Source organism: Gallinula chloropus, assembly GCF_964237585.1.
Source record: "Gallinula chloropus genome assembly, chromosome: 3".
In the NCBI taxonomy this organism is placed as follows: Eukaryota; Metazoa; Chordata; class Aves; order Gruiformes; family Rallidae; genus Gallinula; species Gallinula chloropus.
Window position 1 is genome coordinate 53647967 of NC_140087.1, and position 17971 is coordinate 53665937.

The 17971-nt window shown below is 39.8% G+C and overlaps 1 protein-coding gene across 3 annotated transcripts in view; it reads left to right on the forward strand.

The window, feature by feature from the left end:
• DAAM2 (dishevelled associated activator of morphogenesis 2) overlaps positions 1-17971 on the forward strand; it is a gene marked incomplete at its 5' end in the record, with an annotated part of 119149 nt that overhangs the window by 32498 nt on the left and 68680 nt on the right. For all 3 annotated transcript variants that reach the window (XM_084260974.1, XM_084260972.1, XM_084260973.1), the window contains 2 exons: positions 10504-10578; positions 17216-17310. In XM_084260974.1, the coding sequence (XP_084117100.1) occupies positions 10504-10578; positions 17216-17310 (170 nt within the window). The remainder of the gene's footprint in view (positions 1-10503; positions 10579-17215; positions 17311-17971) is intronic.

Below are 17971 nucleotides of genomic sequence, written 5' to 3' on the forward strand. Positions count from 1 at the left end.
GCCCCCCATGGGAACAGCACAGAATATTTTTAGTTTCTTCCTCCCTCTCTCTGTCCAACAAGAAAGGATGTTGCTTAGAAAATATCCTTCCAGCTCTTTTGTTCTGACTGCTGAAGACGTAAATTCATAAAGTTGTCATGGTATCTGCTTATAGATATTCTGAGTATGTAAAATTTGGGTGTCCATCTTGCAGTTCTGCATTTTTCAGGTGTGCTACTAGTGCTCCTGTGAAGTTTGTTCTCAAAATTTCTCAAAGATCGAGCCCAAAATAGTCCTGAGTTTATACAGTGAGAGTTGGGAAATTGTCTTCGTTGTGCTTAATAATGTGTTTGCATTTGGCTTGCATTCTGTGGGAGTTTGGGAGAGGTTGGTGGGAGCAGATTTGACCCTACTGTGGAGAAAAAGAGGGGGGGGGGGGGGGGGGGAGTAGGGAAGGAGGAAAAAAACATCACCCAACTAAAAAACATTTATCCAGCTGTAATCCTATTAAGATGGTGTAATTTGCTGTACTTAAGAACAAAAATAATGGTAAGCAATAGAATTCTGCTGTATGGGAAGTAGGCATAAATGCTGATTGTGTGATTTAGTTGCTACCACTGGGTTATGATCTGTCCTTGTCTGTCCTCTTGTAAAAGTTCTGGGTCTCCACAATCCAAGTATGAGTCAGTCCTGCTGATGATATGCAATAATAATATATACTGTGTGCAACGCAGTTCTCACAGTTCAAATTAATCTCAGGTGGATAAGAGTATGAATATGCAAATAACTAGAATATTTCTCTAGTGCATGACAAGCATGAGAGCTGTGAAGAGAAAGAAAGGAAGAAATTTTCTTTTCCTATTCTGGAGAACTGTTTCATTTTTGTTCAGTGAGATGTGAGAGTTTCAGCTATGTGCCTGAATAGAGGTGAAAATCCCTGGTAGTCATCTGCTGAAAGGTGTTGGGCATCCCAAACATTTTGCAGATGTAGTAGACAAGAGAAATTAAGGCTGGGAGAAAGGAAACAGTTTTACCAGTTTTTGGAAGGGGGAGAGAGACAAAGCAACCAAGTGATACATTCAAATATTGGCTTAGCAACTTAAAAGCAGTGAGTCTCTCAGCCTAAATGTATCCCTTTGTTCACCTGTCCAACAGCTCCTAATTTTACTTCTTTTTCAATAGTGACAGGGGTTAAAGGAGGAAGACAAATAGAAAAAACATGGCTGCTCTCACCATCTAACTGTCACCCCCCTTAGTAAAGTGGCAGAAGTGAAGTGGAGTCAGAAATGATGTCACTGGAAAAACCAACAGTGACCACGTGGTTCATATTGTCTGCAGCATTGGGACAGTGAAGAGAAAGCTTTTAGAATTTGTCGTTAACAGATTTGGTGTGTGCTCACAGAGGTACTTGTCCTAGATAGCTGCACTGGCTCTAGGTACGTGTGTCCTAGGTAGTTCCTCGTGTCTTTCAGTGTGCTTAGCGATATTTCATTCCCATGATCAAGCAACGTGCTGGGTGATTGCCCGCAATGGTCAGTGACTTCATTTTATTTAGAAAAGATTGTAAGTGATTGCTTACTGGAGGTAAACAGAGTAGGACAGAAAGATAAACTTTGGGCGCAGGCATGTGACAGACAGGAGGCTCAGTAACGCAGCCCGGGCTCTTCTGTGACTTTTCACATTGCGTGAAGGGTGCCAGGGGGAGGAGGGAGAAAGGACGTGAGGAAGGAGACAGACCAAATGACCTAAGTACTAGCTGGATAGGGGTACAATTGAAAACAGTGCTGCTGGAGATAAGCTAGATGGGTGAGGGAGAAGTCCCTTTCTGTATCCACAGCATGTTGACAATAAGCTGAACAGGGTTAGTGCTGGAATGGAAACGCACAATCAATAGTTATGCATAACACAGAGCTAAAAGGAGTAGGGACCACACAGAGCTTTGGTGTTAATGAAACAACAGCGTATGTCCCACCACTGCTGCTCATGATTTACCTGCCACAAGATTCACTGTAACCTTGACCCCAACCTCAAGTTTGCCGCAGGTTCATGGAGCTGTGGTTCAGGAGTGCACTTGTAGAGCAGACTGTGTCCATGACAATCATATTGTCTTTTGAAGATCCCCTGAGAAGAATGGTCATAAACTGACCTCCTGACTGGGAGGATCCTCTGTAATGGACATTTCTCTTTGCTTCCAAAAGAAGCATACAGAATGGGCCATGGGAAGGCAAACTCCTCAGAACTTCTTTGTTGAAAGTGCAGGGAATTAATGAATTGCCTTATTTGGCAGCTCATTATTTAGATTATACACTTATCAACTGCAAAGTATCAGTTGATTGATATGGAACTTATGAAAAGTACAGCATATAAGAGATTTTAAACATAAGTATGGACTTCAGCTAATAGGACAAAATGATCTTGAGGCAGCAACAGAGTCAGGAGAATGTATCCAACCAGACACTAACTTCCATGACAAAGGTAAAATATTCAGCAGAGAAACAATGTGTAACACTTGCAGACTTCAATTTGGCAAGTAAGCTTTGTCCTGAGGGCTGTAGGTGGTGGACAACTCAGTGTAGCCTCAGCTGTACATTTAAGTAGTTCTGTCAATATAGGGACAAGTTATCCTCTTGATCTCTGCACTACACCTTTAAATCAATGCTTGGTGTTGGTAGGATCCCTATCCTACCACAAGATTAAACATGTTTTACGATCTTTAAAAGATGAGGAGGCTGATGCAGCCAGTACTCGTGGCAGATTCACATCATGTCTAGATTGAAGAGAATGATAAAAAGCCAACAGAAGAGGAAAGAGAAAAGAAGTTTCTTAAAACAGAAAATGTTCTATGTTTGCCTGCTAGAATCTGAAGTTCCCTAAAATGGGATTCTCTCTGTCAGTGATCTGTAGTACACCTTGTGCCAGACATAGTTGTTGTAAGACTTAATCTTGGTTTATGCACTACAGTTATACAATCCATTCAAATTAGTGATTGAGACTTCTGAGGTTTTCAAAAAAAAATAATTCTTGTTTTCAGTTCATAACAGTGCACCAACAACTTCTCCTGTCTCCCAGGTATGGCATTCCAGTGCGTTTTCAGTGAGACACCATGTATCTGTGTGTATATATGCAATGGATCTGGCATAATTTCTGGAAGATAAGAAGTAAAAGCATGATCTTCATCTCCATTAGACTGATACCAATTGAATTAACTTACTTGAAAAGGTTTGAAGTGTTAGCTGAGGTTGAAATGTCACATTGTGTGTATACAGAGTATAGCTTCTAGAGTTGCTCTATCTACGGGTGCTTGAAAAAAAAAAAGGTGATGGATAGAATAAACAGCTCAAAATATCTATTTAACTTTATTAGAAAGTTTTTCAGCCTGTGGTAGGGTCTATTTTTATTTCTTAAGGCTGGTGAATTTCAGCAGCATTGAGGCTTCTCAGTATTCTAAGATTTCTAAGAAAGAACCCTCACCCTTCATAAATGTATCCCTTTTACACTTCTATGATTTTAGACTTTATTATATTTTGTGGCAGAGAGTTCCACAATCTGGCAGTTTAAGAACTTTTGTGATATAAATAACAATATGAAGCTTTTGAATCTTCTTTGAGAAAGCTGGTTAATAACCAGCATCAGAGGTCATCTTTAGCTTCATCAAGTTAATGGCAGCAGGACAGAGATCAGGCTAAATGAAGCAGAAAAAAAAAAAGCAACCACAAAACAACAACAACAAAAAAAAAAAAAAAGCAAAAAAACTACCTCTAAAAACTTCACCCCTATGGTCTGTGTCATAATCCAGTGAACTGGAAGCATTTATGGCTATACCTGACCTTTATGAGAGGCAATTAGAACTCCTCAGTTGTGTGCTCCAGCTGGTAATTAATTAATATTCCCTTTTTAATAAGTTTTACTGCTTTTGTGGCAGAAGTTTTATTGTCTGCACATCAATAGCTTAATTCCAGGGAGAGAAGTAATGTTTGTTTTTCTCACTCTGGATAAATGGTACTATAAAGACTTGGACATTGCTCCCTCCCCCAAACCCTGATGATACTTGTGTAAATGCTAGGCATGGAGTCTGAGAAACGAAGCAGTGGGCGCATCTGTCTAGTGAGTGGCTGAGTCTTGTGGTCTGTCCTGTTTCAAAATTAGCATCCCTTGGGACATGGTTGGCCTTTTGGATGCATAAACTGTCTGAAAAGCCTGCATGTGTTTTAGCTCTACTTCTGCGTTAGTATTTCATTCCAGAGCAGATCAAGCAACTTCTGTGTCTTTTAATGAAAGTGCAACTTTGGCTGCTCTGAACTGAGACATAGCCAACAGGATGGACAGTGTGTTAACGGGCAGGTAAATGTTTCTTTGAAAGCTGACCACCTCCTTAAAGTGAAGAAAAGTCAGTAAGTCAGTCATGGAAAAAGGGAGAACACAGATTCAGATGAGAGTGCAGCATAACTTCAGGGTGGACTGATTCTTGGCTGTGCTACAGACTTCCTGTGTAACTGGGAACTGTGTAATTGTCTACATCCCATTTTGCCCATTTCTGCTGATCTCACTGAAAGAGAACCTGAAAAACCTAATGTGTGAATTTCTTTAAGGACCTTTAACAGTGCAGAGTGCAGGGTGTTACAAGATTGTACTGTATTCATCATTAACAGCAGATGTTGCTGATAAGTTGAGATGCTTTTAAAGCATCTGAAGGGAGAAGAGTAGCACTTGTGGGAAATGAAGCTCAAATGATCATCACCTTCCAGCTTACAAGCAAATGAAAAGCCTACCTTGTTTATAACGGCCAGAATATGCATGTGGAGAACAAGGATCTTGCATCTCACTTCGAGACCTAGCATGGACATGACTCTGAATCCTGCACATCTCAGATGAACGTTTTACCAGATAAGCTGCTGCTCTGAAGAGCATGGGTGGGCTTCATCCAGAAGTAATCCTTAACCAGCAAAGCTTTCATCTCAATTGATGTAAGACATGTTAAAATCACAGTTTTGGTGAACTGGCATTTAAATTTAAAAAAAAAAAAAAAAAATCACTGAAAGATCTCCACTTACTTGTAGTCAGGATCCCAATTATCATTGCCTTTTAATAGGAAATACGAATAAAATAGCTACAGGAACTTAGTCTGTATGATGAATAATGTATTTCCCTTTTTCTTAAAAAGTATTAGTTTCCTTTAGTGACTCAAATTCTATCATAAATATTTTCTGAACTGTATGTGATGGTACTGCCCCTTCACACCAGGTAAAATAGCCTTTCAGCTCTGTGAGGTACTAGAATGGTGCCTGCAGGCTGTTGTGAGGAGGTCCCAAACTGACCTTAATGTGGCTTTTGCAAGCAAATGCAACTCTTTGTGAGCCAAGTACAAGCTTGAGCATTCAGTGTCCAGACATGATGCACTGAGCAAGCTGGGACAGGAATTTATATTGCAGTAGCCTCATCTCACGTTCCTTGTCTGAGTGTGCATACTGGTTTTATTGATGTCGAGAGGAGCTCAATGAAAGGTATCATGGTTCCTTTTCCCAAAAAATGATCTTACCCAATGCTGAAAAATATGGGGTTATGTGGCTTGCTCCCTTTCTGTTGTGAACAGTGTAAAGCAATAGGGTCAGCTGTCCACAGTTCTGAAGAGACTGGTTTGAGAGGGAAGCCATGTTGCCGGTAGATGTCATCCCAATAGTACCATGGAAAAATCCATGTAATAGTTGGACACCCAGGAATGCCAAGCACCTGCTGGTCCCTCGGTGTTAGGATTTGTCTACATTGCAGACAAACAATCTGATATAAATGATGATGAAAACAATAGAGCACTGGATTCAGTGTCAGATCAGTGTCTGTTCCTAATTCTGCCAGTGATGAGTTTTGTCATGGCACCATATATATCTCCCTGTCTCCATCTGCAGGAAAGAAGCCTCGTAACGTTGCTAATTTTGTGGATGTATTCAGTAATGCTGTAACATGCTCAGATTTTCAGAACATGCTCTAGAAACTGCTCAATATTGTTTGATGTCCATTGGGTACAGAGTAAAATGCCAATGTGTCATCACTGGAAACTGAAACCCAGTGTTCACCACAAAAGAGCTTCAAGGCAGACAGTTACTGTTTAGGCTTTCCATGTACTGTTTCTTTCAAGACTGAAAGCATCTTGAAAGAAGAACCCACCATACAAACAGCATCTTTCATTTTCGTGATCCACTCAGCCATGAATATCTGGCATTTCCACATGATTTCTGTAACACTAGGGTTTGGAACTTCTTTGTAGAAGGTCTCTCAACAAAGGCAGTGGTGTATAATTCTTGATTATGTCTGTTATGATGGCAGTGTTTGTATCATAGATGCTTGTCCCACTGACGTGGCAGCTACTAAAGGTCTCTGCCCTCTAGAGAACAACTTGCCCAATAGATTGGGTCTCCCAGGATTTACAAAAAGTCTTTCAGGATCATCTGAGCTGTGCACACAAGACTCTGTTTTATTTTGTTTCATTTTGATTGGTTCAGATGGTCCATATATTTGCAGAACTCCATTAAGGCCTATTTGGGATGAAGTCATAAGTTCCACTTTCCACCAAGGCATGGAGCCTGTCCAAATTAGTGTCAAAGCCTATATAATACCTTGGCTATATTGCAGGCTTGTATAGTATCAAGATCCTGTTTTCACAGCAGTTACATAGTTGTTACTCCAGTGAAGAATGATATGGCCCCTTATAAAGTCCACAAGCTGACGTCTGTTTTTTAATGTAATATTTACACTATTCAAGGAGCTAAAAGAAGGCTTTGCTTTAATAGATTCCTTCAGCTAATGTTTTCCCTTATACAGATGGGTTATTGTTTCCAGGTTTGATACCTATGTGGCTTTGTATATTAGGATCTCGTTTTTTGGTTTGCTTTTTTTTGTTTTGTTTTGTTTTGTTGGTGGGTTTTTTTTTCCTTCTGTGTGTCTCCTGGAGCAAAGGGAAGAGTTTTGTCAGAAGGTAAATCCTCACTAGAGGTTTTATTTCAGGGTCAAATCCTGAAGACACTAAAACCAAAAAAGAAACCTCAACACCCAGTTGTTGTGTCCACCCATATGGACACACACACACCCCATGCCCTGAATTGCTTTCCATTTTTTACTTGTCTTCTCTCTGGGAGGAAACATGGCACAGCAATTTCTTACCATTGGCAGAACTTAGATAATTTGGACAATGAAATATTTATTATGTTGTGGGTTTTTTTTCCCCGATGGATCTGATGCTACAGGTAGGAGCTTTTTCTTTAGAAAATGTTGCCCGGGTGATTAATACAAATAACATCTTGCCACCTAATGATTTCATGATTTCTGATAAAAAAAACTGTGTGTTCATCCCAAGTATATGTAACTTTCTGTTATTCTGGGGCCTCATCATGGAAATAGGTTTTAAGGATGTAATCACATTTGTTCTAGTCAAACAAAATACACATTGACAGCCATAAAATTCTGCTTTGAACAGGGAATGTAAAGGATGACTGAAATTAGATGGACATTTCTTTGTACAGACATTTCTTGATAACTTCAGAAAGTGCATAGTGGAGTATCTGCTAAACATTTTTAACCTCAGCAATGTTCAGTTTCAGTCTGGGCTTTAGTTCAGAAAAAAAAGCCTATATTTGCTGTGTATCACTGAAACTGTTTGTCTCCCAATTCTAATCAAAAACAAAGCTGACACCTAAGACAGAAGCTCAGAGTTCAAGCCAATTTGTAGCGGGTAGAGAATAGTCAAAAATCAGTTACGTCCTGGGTTAATTTCCAAAGACCTGATCTCATATGCAAAGCTAAGCACATATACAGATATACTTTAGGGGGTCAGAGTCTTCTTAACCTTGGTTCTGATTTCTAAAATTTCGGGAATTTCTAATGGTTTAGCTTAAGATAGAAAATTAGTCAGAATTCTGATTTCTATATTGTCTCTATCCTGACGGTCTTCAACCTGCATTGTGTGAACTAGACATGCAGAAAGGTCAGTTGTGGCAATCCAGCATTTATACTTTTTTATTTTCCCCTTTAAAGAGTTTTAATGAGAAAAACTATTGTAGCTTACTTTGGGATATAAAGGATGGATCTAGGCAGTCCTTAATTTCCATGTGGGTTTTCGTTTTTTATTTGGAGTTCAGAGTGGAGGCAGGAGAAAAGTATAAGGAACACACATATTCTCTTTTCTGACAGTGTTCTTCTGACCCTGCAAGCAGTTACACCTGTCGCTTGCACTTTGATATTTCTATGCAGAGAAAAATGTCAGAGGGGCATATGAGCACACCTTGCGCTTCATACTGGTGGCTCAACCTGTTTCCCTGCAGAATGACCTTACTTCACTGCCTCTGAATTAGCTCTTCATCTCTAATGTTCTCTTTGGAGATGATAAGATTATCTTATAAAAATAATGCTGTGTTGTATGTTTTAATTTATTTTTCCATCAGCAAGGTGGACTTGACTTTTGCAAGAAAGGTTAAGGTCATCTGAGTACAAAAGTGTTGTCAGGGTTATAATTACTGTTATGTATTCTACAGGGGGAGCAAAAGGCAATTCACCAATAACATGTCCTGTGGCAATTCTAACTTGCTCTTTGTAGGGAGTTGCGTACTTTTGCAATGTGCCCTTTGGCATGGGCTTATTTATGTCCATCAGATTGCTGCTGATTGTGGCCTGGAAAGGGGAAGGAAAAGAAAAAGCACTTCTCAGTTCTGAAAACAGAACTTCTCACTTCGTTTGAGAAAGGTCACCTTGTTCTTAATTGCGCCATTTATTATCATGAGGTGGAGGTGTGCATTGCAACTGTGAATGTAATTGGTATCTATTGCCACATTGTCAGCTTCCCATGTTTTTCAAACAGTGGTAGTCTACTACATGATGCTCTATTTAAATCTTCTGCTCTTCTTAATTGTTTGGTTGGATACAAGGGCTGGATAAAGAATTGTGATCTGTCTAGGATGTGTCTGTATTGCAGCCCTCTGCTAGATGGGAACAAAGCTGCTTCGTTGTTATCGTGAATGGAGATACTCCTTTAGCATTGAAAGAGCAGTGAAATGAGGAGAGGGAAAGGAAAGGTCTGGGTCTCAGTTGCAATTTTGTTTTTAATTTCAAATATGAAGATTTGTGAGGAATTATTGCCATGTCTATGTAGCCTAGCAGGAACTTTTCAGGTAGCAAAGTATTTCCTGAATGTGCCTCAGCAGGGGGCATGTAGAGCTATTTCTCATCTCTAAACCAGACAGCTATGGAGTTGTTGAAGTACTCTGATAAACCTACATGTTTAATATTGTTTTGTATATCTTCCAGAGTAATTTTTCTAGTATGAGTAAGCATTCATGCAAAGACAACATTGATGAGATCCACATGGTCTTCATACATCTTTGGACATCATTAGGATGAGTCAAATGGTTCAATCTCTTATGATATGCTAGGAATTTTAATATGAGCTATTTGTAGTTTATAATGGGAGATTAGTATCCTAGAAACCAATCCTCACTTTGTCAGTGATTGTTGCACCTACCTAGAAATAGAGAGACCCATTACAGGGAAATCTCATTTCCATTATACAGCCAAGAAACAAGAAAGAATTGGTTCCTGATTCCTGGTCTTCCTTTAGAGGTTGAGCTTAGTGTAGTGAAGGTGATTTCAAGTGGATGACTTTGAAGGTAGGGATAGAAGGATTTATACTGCTCATACTTGAAGGGATTCTGCTCTTTTCCTTTGGATGGTCTGGGGTTGTGCTTTACTTTTTAGAATCAAATAGAAAACAGAACAGGACAGGACTATTTCAGTTGGAAGGGATCTACAATGATCGTCTACTCCAACTGTCTGACCGATTCAAGGCTGACCAAAAGCTAAAGCTTGTTGTTAAGGGCGTTGTCCAAATGCCTCTCAAACACTGACAGGCTAGGGGCATCAAGCACCTCTCTAGGAAGCCTGTTTCAGTGTTTGACCACCCTCCTAGTAAAGAAATGATTCCTCATGTCCAGTCTAAATCTCTTTTGGGTTTATCATGTCAAAATGAAAGTCTTTTGGCTTCTTTTCAGGTTTCTTGATTTGATTTTTTTCTCTTCTGTAGCAGATGTTAAACCTCGCTTTTTAGTGAATCCCACTGTTGCTGGGGAAGTAGAGAGGCAAAATGATTTATAAGATCTGTCAATATAAAGTTAAAAAATGTAAACCTGTTATTTGTAAATGGGTTATCCTTCTACTTGGGAATGTAGTATGTCTAAGTGACTGAGGTTTGCTGCTTAGATGCCAAAGATAACTGTGTCTCCATCAAACTTTGATAACCTTAGCTGAAAGTGATTCTTTTTACCTGACATACCGTGGTGACAGTACTAACATTACACTTCCAGAAATGTTTGAAATAAATGCCACACATCTATGTGTGTTATACAAGTATATGGGAGGGAGGGATAGGGAGGTGGGGGAGAGATACCACAATAAAGAACAGTGCTTTGAAGAATCCCAGGTGGTACTACAGTGACATTTCATCCTGTAAAGGCTTTTTGTGTAACTCCTTATAACTTTCTGTTTCAGGAACAAGAAGATCCTAATAAGCTTGCTACCAGCTGGCCAGATTACTACATTGACCGCATCAATTCCATGGCAGCAGTAAGTTACCTCTCCTGAAAATCAGGGAAGATTTTCTACCACAGAAATGTAGACCCAATGGAGAAAAATATTAGCCCCAAGTGCATGACTGATTTTAAATAGGACTACTGAAAATGCATTAATATCTGTATTAAGAAAGAGGCCTGCTCTACAGAAGAATAGATTAGAAAGCACTGTAAGCATTTCCAGGTTTAATTTCTACTGTACTGAGCACTGAGGGCAATCGGATTAGATTCTGGAATGAAAATTCAGAGCTGGAGTAATGAGATTGGTGATCTAACATTATTTGCATGCCAGCTGTGAAGCCTGTCATGAAGCATGGCCCTGATCCTTCGGTCTCTGCTTATCAGCATTGGTACTGAAAAGAAGGAGCCCCTATTTATTCCTTCAGAATAGAAGTACTAGAAAATATTTGATGAATCAATAAAAGAGCTATTTCTAAGCTAGCTAAAGTTCTGTCTTTTTGTGTGGTTTCAAACTGATTTCTGACTACCCTACAGAATAATTCTGGGGTTGTTATCCTAGAATTAACAATTAGTTGTTTATATAAGATAATGCCCTCTTATATAAGAGCAGATAAGTAGAGGAACGTAAGGCTGCAACAGCTTAGGCGTCAGACAGAAATATTTGAGGAAACTTTCTTGTAATTGTCCTTGTTCAAAAGCTGTATACGTCTTTCTCTTCCTCTGAAGCAACCAGTAGAGCTGCTCACCACCAGAAGCAAGACGGCTGCATATAGTGTCCACTGATCTCCTTTGATGGGGCAGATCTTATATTTTGAAGTTTGATTCCTTTTACTGACTTTTATAGGGAAATTTTGCCTCTGGTTGTTCATGTGCGATGTCTGCTCAGCTTTTTTTTCAGTTGTGCAGAAGTAAGGATGGATAGAACTCTGTTCCTAGCATCTAAGGTAGCACACCTTGTTGATATGCTTTTGGATTTCGTTTCAAAAGGCGTCTCTCCACCTTTTGTGTTGTGGTTATAAGCTATAAATAATTTCATAAAAATAACACCTTAATGTATGCTAAATATGTCAGTGTCATCTCACGGTGAAATATGTCTTGCTCAGTAAAAATATCAAGATTTACAAATTATTGTAACTCACTCTAAGAGGATAAAAGAAAAGCTGCTTTCTACTGTGAGTCATGAATAACCAAAATGGTCACTTTCCTTCATCCCAGATTTTCTTGGGACAGTGTAATGGAATATAAAGAATATGGACCTGTTTTGAGGAAAGAGATTGAGCTTTTGTGACTGGCATGGCACTGTGCTTTGATTTTCTGACTGAACAAATTGGCACTACAAGAGCCATTAAAGAAGGAGGAAAAAAAACCCCAAAGAGTGAGCATGAAACTTTGGAATGTCACTGAGCCAAATACTTCTGGTAGGATTTGATCCAAGGCCTCTTGAATCAACTGAAAGTTTTTCCACTGAATTCAGTGACTCTTGGATTAGTCTTTAAATGATCTTGATGTAAACCTGGAATGAATATGTACATGCCACTACTGTAAATATGGAGCAGTTCCATGGAATTAAACTATATTTTGGCCTATGTTTCTAATTTTAAACATATTTTAAGAGCACCAATAAACACCAGTCCCAGTAATGCTGTTTGCATACCTCACCACTGAATGATTGCTAACCTTTTATTTGGCTTCATGCCTTATGATTTATGCTGGAAATGTTAAGAAGACACACTGGGGTTAAAACCCCTGTTTCTGATTTACCACTTTTAGGCAGGTGAAACTCAGTTGACTTGATTTCACAGGAATTGTATCAGTGGAAAACTGGAGTAATACAGCTGAGAACCAGCTCCAACACACTTTAAAAGACATGTTCTATTCATTATTATTTAGACCTCTGAGATTCTTGACTTCCAAACGCTTATTTTGGGTCCCTTATAATTTCAGTCCTAAATTTAGTGCTGGGGATTTTTTTAAAAAACTTTTTTTTTTTTTTTTTCAAACTGCATCCAAGTGGAGTTGGCTCAGAATTGGTGAAAGAAAAACATGTTTCACGTTCCTTCCTGACACTGTCTAGTCTATTTTGGTTTGTGTCTCTTGGGCACTATCAGGTACTGCAATATTTTAATTAGAAATACTGCAAGAAGTATTAAAGTTGAAATGGTAGCAATAATCACGCAAGTGTTAGTTTTAAATGCCTTAAGTCCTGGTTTTTTTTAACTGAATTAAATCTTTGCATCTCCTGTGAATTAACTGCATAAGAATCTTCTCACATGTGGTGCTCGCAACTTTTTCTATATCCCTTTATTTAATTTTGGAGTTTTTTTCTACATATTACCTTGGCAAAAAAAAAAAAGTTCTCCCTAACCACTGATAAAATGAAAATGGCACCTTTACACCTTTATCCTGCCGATATCATGAAGTATCTTTTGGTGGATTTCAGCAGGCCAAGGCCCCTGTCGTCAAGGGTCATTTTCTCAACAGACCTGCTGGAGCGTTACCCATCGTATCTGCCCCTTGCAGATTATCCTTGAGAGCAGTGTGGTGATTCCTAGCATGTTTGACATTCCCTGCTTGTAACCTTATACTACTATGTTAGGAAGCACTTAGGTCACAGATTCCTGATCCAGTTCAAAAAGCCATGCATTTTAGGCACAGTTCTGTTTCTGCAATTGTTTCTGTTGCTGTGACATTTTAGATTTTAATGGTTTCTAAACCCAGTTCTCACAAAAGCATCTGACACTGAAACTGGATCTCTTTACTAGTCTATAGCAGGCAATTCCTGTCCCATCCTTCAGGTAGCGTGACTGTGAAGGGAAAGGGCCAAGTAGACCAATCCATGAGAGAAAGTAATGGCTGTTGATGATGTCTAATTTAGAAAGAGGAGCCTTCGAATTTCCCCTGTCCTCTGATGTCTACATGCTGTAAATAATACCAGTGATCCTGAACAGATTGCACTCCCCCAATTAGAGGCCATTTCCATTGTCAAGGTCATTGTCATCTTCTGCTGATTCATCAACACACACAACTTCTTTTCTTAAAAATGCAGCAGCTGCTGTGTTAATATCACAGGTAAAGAAATCTCCCATGCTCCTCCCACCCTCCTCACCCCATGATACCATCTACTTGGCAGCACAAATAAACACCACCCTCACTTACTGGGGAGGGAAACTTCTGACGATGCTGTGTTGCTTTTATGAGCTTGGCGCTCTGTCCATTTCCACGGAGACCTTCAGGTGAACAGTAGATGCAGATCCAGCTTTTCTGGAGAAATGGCTCGGTTGAGAGTATGAGGTGGGGTCAAGATTAATAAATACAGCTGTAAGCAGGCCCTTTGCTGTGACATGGAAAGCATTTTTTCAGGACAGAGCAGCTTCACAGGGAGTTAAAAATTTCTGTCTTTCAGCAGAATTTAGCAGGTGGATGATAACTTTGTCATCCATCAGGGTTAGGGGACATCTATGTCACTTCAAACTTGTTTTTTTAAACCCCATCCATTCATAGTTTATGAATCATCATTTACTCTCTTAGTTCAGCCTTAATGTAGTTAGAGCTGTGGTGCACCTTGTATTTGAACTGACTTGTTAGTTTTGAAGAAACCATAGAATGTTTTGGGTTGGAAGTGTTCTAAAGTAGTATTGTCCAGGTATGTCATAGGAGGCATTCAATACAATGGGTTTTTTAAAATCAACTTTTGGTTTTAATTATACTTGTATTTGTTTATGAACTAGAAGTGATTTCAATAATGATACCATTTTGTTATGATTTTAAACAAGATCTAAAGAAACAGCTCTGAATATAATGAGACATCAGAACATCCAGGTTGCTTTTCCACCATTTATTCTACTTGCTGCTTTCTTTTCTAATTTCTGTTGTGTAAGACTGTTAAGTAAAATGAGGCCCATAATATAACGTATCACCAATGTTAACTCGTGTCCTGTTTTTTTCTGTTCTTTTGTTCCCTCTCTCATATGTACTGTCATTATCATCCTGTATTTTCCTTCCCAGCAGTTATGGGATGAGTAGCCATTAGGGTAAGGTGTGGGAATTGACCTGTGCTTTTATTAAATCTCAAATATTTTATTTTAAATGGAGCCAAATTTTCAAATGTAATTTCCTGGGCTACCTGAAGTTTCACTCATGAAATTCCATGTCAATGATGTTTTTTCACAAATTTCTGATTTTTTTTTTTTCTAATTGGCAATCCCAGTAACTAGAAGCTATACTTTGCTGGGTGATGCCCTTAATCTGGAAAACTTTAAATAACCAAAATGTGCTTGTAAAAAAAAAAAAAAAAGAGACTAAAAAAAAAGAGAACCTTATGTATATCACCTTTTAGGGTCCTGGCACTATTTTGCTTCCACTTCCTAGGATGTTCGGTAAACTACAAGTAAGTAGCTGCATCCTCAGCACAACAGACGTTAGTCCTCGAGTGCAGTTTGTAGCTCAGGAAAGCAATTCATCTGTCTGCCGCATTAATGAAATCCAGCCTCAAATAATGACAGTTCCCTCCCCTCCCTCTCTCCCAGGGACAGCTATGTTTTCTGTAACTCTTGCCGAGAAGGCTATTTCATAACACAAGCGCGTGACCAGTCTGTCTTTGGGAGAGGCTATGATGATTTGAGTTCCTGGCTGTGCCCAGGAGTGAGAAATGAAAGGGTCCTGGCTGCCTGCAGCTTTAGAGAAGGGGTTTTCTGTAATCACCCTCAGTTGTAAAGGCAGGATTATTTGTATTTGTTTCATTTGGAAATGGGCCTTTTTCACTCTGAGCGAAATACTGTCGAGCACCTTCCTACCATCCATTTGCTTTCCGCCCCACAATGGCTCAGAGGAGAATTTAAGCCATCAGAGGAATGGGAGCCTTTCAAAGGAGCATTTATGGGCCAAAGGAAAGATGACCAGATGGGCTGTCACCCAAGAAAATACAAATCAAGCCCCAAATCACACCCCAGGACCCTGCCGTTGAGATTCCATAATGCCTGTTCAGGATTTCTGTTTATTTTTCAAAGAGGGGGATCATATATGGCTTGGCTTAAGCATTTCAATTTATGTTTCTGGCTGTCGGGGGATGCTGGCAAAAGATAAAACATCATCAGCTCATTTTCCATCAGTAGCGCTCTGTCATTCCATTAGGGCAGGAAATAGCTTGCTCTGTTACTGAGTGAATTTGACTTTAGCGTGGATCAGAGAGAGGACCCCTAGAGTTAAACACATCTCCCTATGCCAGCTGTTCAGCATAAGACAGCAACGGCGTGTAGCCAAATGACCACCCTCAGGATCTGACATGTGTTGGCACCACATGGTTTGCAAAAGCAAGCAACATGGGAGCACTTCCAAAGGAAGTGAGGTGTTGGGGGCTGGAGCGGTGTTAAAGGAAGTTCCAGAGAGAGGAAGGTTTTCTGTGGTGCTTGCTAAATAGTAAAATAAAGACTTAAATATTTTTCTGTAATAGGCCACAACTGTGGCTACTCAGATTCCCCCACAGAGAGGTATAATGTCAGATCCTTAATAGATGATACTAGTTTAACTGGGCTGTTCGTTTGAGAAGGGATTCAGAGCTACTTTCCAGATGCCACTGAGTGACATCGCCCAGAAGTCCTGCCAATAAAAGAGGCATTTGTCCTCCCTATTATACAATTAAAGTGACCAAGAAGATATAGATATAGGCTAAGAATTTCCAGCATCGACTCTTGATTTTTTTATTTTTTTTTTATTTTTTAAAGTCCCACATTGAAGTTGTGAGCCTGATGATATATGCAATGGGTCTTGCTTCACATCACAAGGTTGCAGTGGTGCAGAGTGCTGGAGCTGTGATTTCCAGACATTTTTAATGGCATTGTCTGACTTGGAGGACTTTATTTTTTGCATTGTAGTCCGCTCATCATCTCTCACTGTAATTTAGAGACCCATATCATCTTCACTTACAGTTGTCTGCAAGCTCTTGTTATCTCGAGGTGCATACTGTGGGAAAATCTAGTCTCCATGTGCTTTGGTTTACTTATTAGAAAACAAGGACAGGGATTTTATGATACTTCAACTTTTGGCAGTAAAAGTTCCTAATTAACAGGGGCAAAGTGTATAGGGAAAATCAGTATCTTAAAACAGGTGATATACTTGGTGTGGGGAAGAAAAATCAAACTTGGATGTACACAAACTGTAATTCAGGGTCTTGCAGGCTGTTTAGTCACTTGAAGAAAAGTCACTTGATGAAAAAGCTTTTACGCTTTGAAACTTGACACACAAGTCTGGTGGTTTTTTCTTCTTTCCTTCCCCCCCACCCCCCAAGCCCCTCCAAATCTCCCCAGCCATGTCAGTGTAATAAAAGATATTACACTCCCTTTCAAATTTTGCCTCACATATCCATAGATCACCACAGCAGATCACTGTTCCAAATTAGGTACAGTCTTCTGAGAGCATACTGGCAAGTATGACTTTTGGGGGGAAATCCGAGAAACCTAGTTTAGCCAGTGTGGCAAAGCTGTGTGCTGCTGCCAGTCCACATGAGCAGCCTCATCTGGATTTGGTTTTGCAGCTGAGGCACAGCTTTCCTGGTGAGAGGTCGGCAGGCACCTCTGCATGGGTTGATGGGATAGTTGTTTTTCATAATTCCCTGCCTGTCTCTTAGCTTCCAGGCAGCCTGAGCTTTCCCGATTGTTGTCTTCTTTTCTGAACAGATGCAGACTCTGTATGCTTTCGACGAAGAAGAAACAGAAATGAAAAATAAAATAGTTGAAGACTTGAAGACAGCTCTGCGGACTCAGCCCATGAGGTAATGTTGTTCTTCTTTCATCACAATTCACTGCCTCCCTTTGGTCAGATGTGACACGGGAAAGAGTGGCAAGAACAGAAACCTCATTGTCTCACCTCGCACAAACCTCTCTGATGTTTCAGACAGTCCACAGAGCACCCCACAGTTCCTGGTCTGAACCTGCCTAGTTAGGAGGGCACGCTAATGCTGAAGCATGTAACTTCAGGAAAATAAAAGATAAAGTCTGCTGTGAAAAACTGGTGGCAGATATGTGCAAGCACAGGATTCTAGACTTCAGAGCCCCCTGAATGTCCCATGTAATTTGATTCATGTCAGGCAAAATCTCAGCCTCTGCTCTGAACTTTGAATTCAGGCTTCCCCTTATCTTTAGCAATGTGAATGGTTTGGTACAAAGCAGCTAATCCATCTGACATCACCTGGCTTGGCATTCTTCCTGTGCTGTGTGTAACTGTGGCATAGAGAAATGTTAAGAGGCTGTATTGTGTGCTGTGTCTTTGAAGATAAGGTCATCTCTGTTTTTCTGGGAACAAAGCTCTGAACAACAGCAAACTAACCAGGACAGAACCCTTTTCCATTTTACACTTTGAGGAGAATTGTGAAGAAGCAGTAACTATAGTTGGTACGATTGTAGGAAATACTCGATCAAAAATGGTTTTGTTTT